The 7,850-nt window shown below is 38.0% G+C and overlaps 1 protein-coding gene across 1 annotated transcript in view; it reads right to left on the minus strand.

Annotated features, from left to right (window-relative positions):
• Positions 1 to 565: 565 nt before the first annotated feature.
• The window catches only part of ETS2 (v-ets avian erythroblastosis virus E26 oncogene homolog 2), an 18,227-nt gene continuing 10,942 nt past the window's right edge, over positions 566 to 7,850 (minus strand). The window contains exons 5-10 of the mRNA XM_015412879.1: positions 7,314 to 7,514; positions 6,637 to 6,720; positions 5,232 to 5,465; positions 4,322 to 4,588; positions 2,456 to 2,574; positions 566 to 1,644 (exon numbers count right to left, since the gene is read on the minus strand). Of these exons, the coding sequence (XP_015268365.1) occupies positions 1,429 to 1,644; positions 2,456 to 2,574; positions 4,322 to 4,588; positions 5,232 to 5,465; positions 6,637 to 6,720; positions 7,314 to 7,514 (1,121 nt within the window). The 3' untranslated portion in view covers positions 566 to 1,428. The remainder of the gene's footprint in view (positions 1,645 to 2,455; positions 2,575 to 4,321; positions 4,589 to 5,231; positions 5,466 to 6,636; positions 6,721 to 7,313; positions 7,515 to 7,850) is intronic.

A 7,850-nucleotide genomic window follows, 5' to 3' on the forward strand; every position in this document is an offset into this window, starting at 1 on the left:
TAAGTACTCTACCCCCATAAGCAATCACTGGATAGGTACACTCAACTTGATCGGCACTGGTGTGAAAAGACCAAATCCTATGACCTACTGGAACTTTAAGGATGCATCAACAAATACATTAATACTAACAAGGAGATAAGGCAAGTGAATACAAATGCTACTTGTTTAATAAGTTTTAATAAAATTAATTTTAAACAACACACTGTACATTTAAATTTTCAGTCAATCTCAGATAAAAAATAAGCTTCTTACAAATTACATTTTTTCAGTGAACTTTTTTGGCAGTAAAAATAGCTGCTACATATCTTTCTCTTGTTTGATTCAAAGAAGTCAGAATTATTTCCAAAAATAGAATTCATACTTTAATCAAGATAATTTGTTATGGATGAAGGCAGGGGTGAGGAGCTATTAACTGAAAAAGGGATGTATATATTTTTTTTAAAAATGGACATGCACAGAAGTGAAAGAAATATGCCATTAATAAATATTTTAAACAACATTTTCAGTCAGAGGATAAATCAAAAAGGATCTTTCTGCCCCAGAACATAGTATTAGTCTCGGGGGGGGGGGGGGGGGCTATCATGGAGTTTGTCAGCCACAATTAACCAACGGATTAAATACTTTCAGGACGTTGTAAGTGCTGCTGTTCCAAAAATGAAACATTTAATTTCTTCCTCTTTCAGATGCTTACATTAGCTTAAATTACAGTATTAAATAGGAGCATTAAATTGCCAGAGCATCATATGACCGTGCTTTTATATATATATCTACACACACACACACATATCCACACATACACACCAATTTTGAAATGGTATGATTTTCCCCTGCTTGTGAGGGATCTCTTCCATTGTTTCACTAGCTTTGACAAAAAGGTTTGAGGCTACACAACTTGTTTTTGTATAATGATAAAAAATATACTTAAGAGAATGCCCAATGCAATGTCATCTCACTACCTGTTTTTTAAAAGGGTATCTAGCCTTTTGTCTTAATCATACACGTCCCCACAAGTAACATCTGTCAGGCTGCTACTGTAGGGTGGTGGGTTTTTTTTCTTTTGAGTTAGAAATGCTGATGGCTTATCAGCCTTTGGTATGGGCAATACCCCTAATTACATGGCAGTGTGAAAAAACCAGTCCACTACACCCTGGAGAACTTTCATATCTTCAGAGTACAGCTGGGAACTGTGCTGACCTCCAAGCTGCTCAAAGCGACTGATACAGCAAGATCTGGAGCTATTGTGCCTAACGCAGTAAGGCCACTTCTCTTTCCTTCTACATCTCCTCATTTCAGAATTACTTCAAGGTCCGTCACAGTTGCACCACTCCAAACAGTCAGTAGATAAAACCAGTGACTGCAGTAGAGGGTCCCAGTTCACAGTTTGCGTGTTCTCACGTAGTTTGTCAAAGTTACACAAGATTGCAATGTTCAGTCTTCTGTGTCTGGCTGCACTCCTAACATGGCATGAAGCTCTTCTGCTGTATATCCCAACAGGTTCTGTAGGTCACATACAAAACGGTATACATAACGTTTCCCTGAAGTCTTGTGAATGATGTTCTTGTCATAATAATAGCGCAGGCCACGGCTCAGCTTCTCATAATTCATTTTGGGCTTGTTTTTCCTTCTGCCCCACCGCCGTGCAACCTTAAGACAAAGCAGGAAAAATTAGTTAGTTAGTAATACACAGTAAAATCTGTGCATATTAAGTAGTTTGCAGTGGAGTTCTAAACGCCATGACCTTCAAGCATCTTTACTCATGTATGTACTAATGCCAACTATAAACAACAACTGTGATATTAGCTCAAAACTGAAAGGTGGAAGTCCAGCCCCTGAAAACGTAATAAAAGCATAAGAAGAGCCCTGCTAGATCAGACTAGTGGTCCATCTAGTCCAGCATCCTGTCTCACTCAGTGGCCAACCAGTTCCTGGATGGCCAACAACATTTCTAAGGCATTTCTAAGACCAGGGAAAAGATTTAATCTCTGGCTTCTGAAGTACTTCAGAAATAAAAACTTCAAGTAATATTAAAACAAAAATATATCTGAAGAGAAGTCTGAGAGATTTAGCTATTATCCTGAAACATTTTTATAAATAGAACTTGAAGCACGGCAACCACTTGATGCCCAAAGGAACTTGTGGGTCTCCAAAGAGCAGTGATCCTGTCTTGTCTCAGAGGTATTCTATCTTTACAATGAATCTTACGTGAAGTCTAAGGAATGCTGTAATTTAAATACTACAATAAAAATAGTTTTCATATGATTGGTTAATGGAGGACACAAACGACATCAGTCTAGATTACTGCTCAACTAAGCAAAAAAAAGGTAACCGAAACCATGATTACACACCATTAGGTTACTTCTTATACCAGTGGACAGAGTTCATGAGAACAAGATATCAGATGCCCTCACAGAATAGGAATCATGCCTGCTGTATTCAGGACAACTGAACTACATACCTCATCTGGATCAGCTAGTTTAAATTCCCATCCATCTCCAGTCCAGCTAATGAATGACTGACAAGATTTGTCAGTTAGAAGCTCCAGAAGAAACTGCCACAGTTGTATAGGCCCACTACCTGTCAATACCAAGATAAAGAGTTATTAGAAATGTTCTGAACACACAATAATGAATAGCTTTCTATGCAAAGGAAACTAGCTCTCAGAACTCATTTATTATAAAGTATGTTTTTATTTAAAAGTCTTTCTGGTGACAGAAAAACCTGGTAACAGAAGTATTAGGGATGGGGGAAAAATAAATTGTAGGAATTCCTTACAACACCTGAAAGGACCATTTTAGAGTTCAAAGCTGCAGTTTGAAAGCAGCTCTACAGACTGATGCAAACAAAACGTTCTGTAGGGTTTAGCTTTAAAACCTTCTCTACCTGAATGAACAGAATCTGACTAGAAATAGAATTTCAGAAAGCTTTTGCTGATTTGTGTTTTTTTTTAATAAAGATTTTTATTAACTCCCCTAAAAAGGGGAGGTATTTCACTTAAAAGAAGAAATGGGAAGGGTAGACAGTGAGAGAAAGAAAAAGCTGAGTGATATATAAACTGGTAAATTAAACTGTTAGTAATGTCCAATTAATCTTCTAAAGCTTCTTCTGTGTGTTGTCAAACTTCTTTTCTTGGTCCGGTCACATGTAATTCTCTGTTAGTATGTTAGTAATGTTCCTTTGAATTTCTGTTAAAAAAAACTCTTCTGGGCGCATTCAGAACCGCTTCTTTGCGTGCTTGGTACTTTTACTATCACTGACGTGGAATCCTCCTCGCAACTGTTGACTTGTATAAGTGCTTGCCAGGCACTCCTCGCTGTCACAGTTCAAACTTTTCCGTTTTACAAAAATCCCGTCAGATTCACAGCCATAAACAGTCCAAACATTAAGCAGCCGGCTCTCACACACAAGCAAACGCCCAGACGGAAGTCCCTCCCTTCTTCTCCGCTTGCCTTTGCCCAGCTCCGACATCTTTTTTTTATTGTTTATTTTCAATAAAGTTCTTAAAATGCGCTCCAGAGAAACAAAACTTTTTCTTGCTTTATTTCAAATACATCAAAGGAAAACACCACTATTCGCTCAGTCCATTCCCCCCCTCCTTTTCTTTTTCGCTTGTACAAATAGAGGGTTAACCTCCTCGCCTTTTTCGCTGGGGGGGGGGAAGCGTTTTTAGTTCTTTTTCTCTGCATTTTGACAACTCACAGTTAAGCCGATCTTTTCTTTTTCCCTTTTTTTCCCGGATGATCGCTTTATCACTCGGTGATGTCTGGTGGCTCCGCTAAACCCCGAACGGGGTCGCTCACGCAGCAAGGTCCATTGGAGCAGGGCATGGCAGAAGCCTCGGTCTCCGACCTCCTGGCCGAAAAAGAGACTCCCCCCTAGTGCGCCCTAAAGTGCCCCGGATCCGAGCTCCTCTCTTCCTGAGGGGCTCGTTCGGGTCTCCGCTCGCACGGATTTCCTCCTCCACCGCGGGCGGGCGAGACGCCCTCGGGAGCGACCCGAGGATGCGTCCGCCATTCGCGGGAGCCAGACCGGAAGCCAGCTTTTGCTGATTTGTTGAATTATCTGATTTTACATGCCTTTGATACACACAGATAAGGATGTAACATACTGGTTTTAATTCTTTGTTTGCTTTTATTTATTTTACATATTAATCCTCATTTGCAGTAATTCAGTGATCGGACCCTCAGCTGGTTGTATTCCACTTATATTCAGTAAGTGTTGACCCATCAACATGCATTCTCAGGGCACATTATGTAATTAGTTGAAAAAAAGGGGAAACAGACTCAAAGGCAAAAAAGAATTGGAAAAGTATGTAAACACTTGCCTGTAAACCCTGCGAGAATTGCTGCTGGTATAACTGGTTTCCCCTGTTCAACAGGGTCACTCCTTTCCTGAATGTAGTCCTTAAAGGACATTGTGGGTTTATTCAGACACAGTGACTGGCTGCAGTCTTCTTCAAAACTCTCGTAAGATGGCACACGTTGAACATCCACTAAGGAGGACTGGCTGTTCCAAGAGTGTAGCAGTGAATCTAAGCCTTCATAACTTTCTGTGCCATTATCACTTGAATCATGATTGTCTCTAGGTTTATCTTAAAGGAGGGGAAAACACCAATAAGTAAAGGAGGATTTTGCTCAGATTTTTTCCTTAATATATTAACAGTACAGGAAACTGGATTTTGAGGACAGTTAACTACTCAGAATGGAAGTACCAAGACAGGGAAAATGAAATTCTACTTGCACACCCGCTTCACAAAGTAATGAAACTAACTAGTTTACAAACAACGTTATATAAATCATGAAAACAACATGTTACTGGGGCTGCATGCTACCACAATTCATGAATTCATCCATTTAAGGCAGTTTAGTCTAATGGTGGTCACTAATACTAGTTTAAATTTTTATTTATTTTTAGAACACTTGAACATTTTCTGCTTTACAAACAGCAACATATGAAACTTAACATCAGGCCAATGAAACCCTAATGGAAGTTCCTCAAAAGATTCTTCTCTATTTCCCTAATTTTACAATTAATGCTTTGTGGCTAAGTGTAATAGGAGTGAAGTGGGGTGCTGAACTGGAAAAGGAATGGTTCCTGCAATTTTGAATATGTATAGTAACTTCAGTATACTTTAGCAGTTTTGTTGCACTGTTGGTATTTAGTACTAGAACATTTCTATGCTATACCATTCTTATAAACAGGTGTTAACATGTAAAAGATCATATAAATCTTACCAGTGTTATCTAACATTAAATTCAAATTGTTTCTTGTGAAGTCCTGATTTGCAGAGCAGTAGCTCACATTGAGTGCTTCTAGCTGTGCTTTAGGAAACATCTGAAATTCTTGTTCTGGGTTAACTATATTTGGTCCAACAGACAAATCACCCAGAAGGCCATTTTTTTGATAGTTAAGAGTTTTAGGATAGCTGGGCACTTGAGCACAATACTGTGCCTGCTCCATGTTACCGCCTGAAAAACAAATGCATGTTTTTGATTAGTCTCTGCCACAGATACTAGTACTGTACTTTTTATGCAGCATAGAAACGCATGGAAAGTCGGAAAAATACTAACACACACACACCCCAGTTGAAACTTACACCACTTAGTGGAGTAAACCCTACTGATATTTATGATCTTCCCACTTGTTTCCACACAAGCCCATCATGTCTGTATGCCATGGCCCTTATAAACTACACAGGGTTTAAGTATTTTTATAATTTTGGAAAAGTAAGCCAGATGAAACAGTAATGTGACCTAGTGCTATTTCTTGTTCTTGTATAGAGTATAATGATATTAACAATTAAAGTTTAGCACCTTTGGTGAAGAGAGCATAGTAATTATTATGTTTTTATAAAGGTATGAGTCTCCATGATTTCTACACTAATTTCCTGCAATTACCACATGTTTCAAAGCATCTCAAAGCTGATTCTGGATTTAGTTCATCACTAATTTAAAGCCAAATGCTTTATCAATCACTACAACTAGGTTTCCTTACTGTCTGCTTTAATATCAACTGTACCCAAATTGGTCACTATCTGGAAAAAAGTTAATACAGACAATACTTATTTCTTATGTTCTAACCAACACATATGAATAAAATGTATGCAACTAAAGGAGGATATATATGCTGTATTATTTATTTATTCATTTATTTCATTAGGCTTCTATCCTGCCCTCCCTGTAGATACCCTGACTGATTAAGCCCAATTCAAAATCCCTGAACATATTATGTCAAAAAGGCACTCTCTGCAGACAATTTGTATTTTGTTTTGGTGTAGAATATATGCAGCCCCATATTTGTTTTCTTTACGACAGTTATGAAATTAGAAACCCAATGATATCCAAAGAATATTCAATGCCTTGAATTCAAAGGTGCTCTTCCATAGGTGAAAGATGCCACTCACACAAAAGCTGTTTTATTCTTTACACTAGAGTGTTGTGTGATGAAACAAAATTAAAAAAAACATTGTTCCACTTGTGAAAGAGCTTGAAACAGCATGAAAACTACTATAGAACCTTGCTCTTAAAGCACGCTCAAACTCTGGTACATGTGTTTTGTAGAACAGTGCTAGTGGCTATTTTCTTCCCACTTGTGCTTCCTCCAGTTCAATCCAGTATCTCTACTTTTAACATAACTTACCTAATGAATTGTTGTTGACCCAGTGAGGAGATGAAGTGAAATGAGAGTTTTCCAAATACTGATCCTGAGGTTTCTCTTGATTATCTGAAAACAGGACAAGCATTTATTTTTGTACATTTGGGCAGGTGACTTTGCTTATGCATTAAAGAATTCATGTAATCTGTATCACAGAAATACAAGAGGGTTTCATAGAATTATGCTTTGTCCAGTCTTTCCAGACTAACAAAATTGTTGGCAGGATAAGTAAGATCGGACTGCTTTGTCCAGTCTTTCCAGACTGACAGAATTGTTGGCAGGATAAGTAAGATCGGACTGCAACCTAACTTGGGACACAATTCAACCATTCAACCACAGTTAGTTAGTATGTTCCACTGATTTCAATGGAAGAGAATTAAGTGTGGCTAACAATGCTTAGCTCACTTTTTTATGATATGTATATGGATGTGGATAGCTTCCTAGAAGCCAAAAGTATACTAGTGTTACTTTGTATAAAATATATAAATGAGATTGCACCAAAAACAAAGCCAGCTATAGCTAGTACCTTTGGGTAACTTAAAAAAAATACTTTATGATTTTATAACAGGTATTTCAAAATTTGTTTCGATTTCTACAGATTTATTCTTTCCCTCCCTATCTGCATCCAAGATATTGACATTACTTTGATCTGGCTGATTTACCTTTTATCATCTGGTCCAGATGTTCCCACAGAATGTCACCCACATAATCAGGTGCAAGTTCCAAGAAGTGTTCTTTTCCCAAGTTGCACAACTCCTGGCCATTCATGGCAAACCTCTCAAAGTTCATATTTGCCAAACTAAATTCATTGGCAGCCCAGAGAAGCCACTGAGACACCTGCTGCTGAGTCCATAACCACGGATCTATGGGAGAATAATAAACATTATGAGAAGGTAGTAAAAAACCATATCTTTCAGCCAGAGGCTACAGTTTGCGTTTACTGGCTCTTATCCCATTTATTACCACAGACATTCAAACATTCTTATACTAAGAAACACTTCCTAAACTCAACTTACGTCTAACTATGGCTAGAATACTAGATACACTCAACCTAACAACAAATCCTATTAAGGTAAATGAAGCTTTCTTACAAGTAGTTTGTTTAAGATTAGTATATAACATAGCAAAGAGTATAGCTTTGTTTATCAACAATAAAACTATAGGGTAGTTCTGATTTTTAAAGTGGGCCTTGTAGGGAA

This window comes from Gekko japonicus, unplaced genomic scaffold, assembly GCF_001447785.1.
Source record: "Gekko japonicus isolate JY-2015 unplaced genomic scaffold, Gekko_japonicus_V1.1 scaffold1429, whole genome shotgun sequence".
Lineage (NCBI taxonomy): Eukaryota > Metazoa > Chordata > Lepidosauria > Squamata > Gekkonidae > Gekko > Gekko japonicus.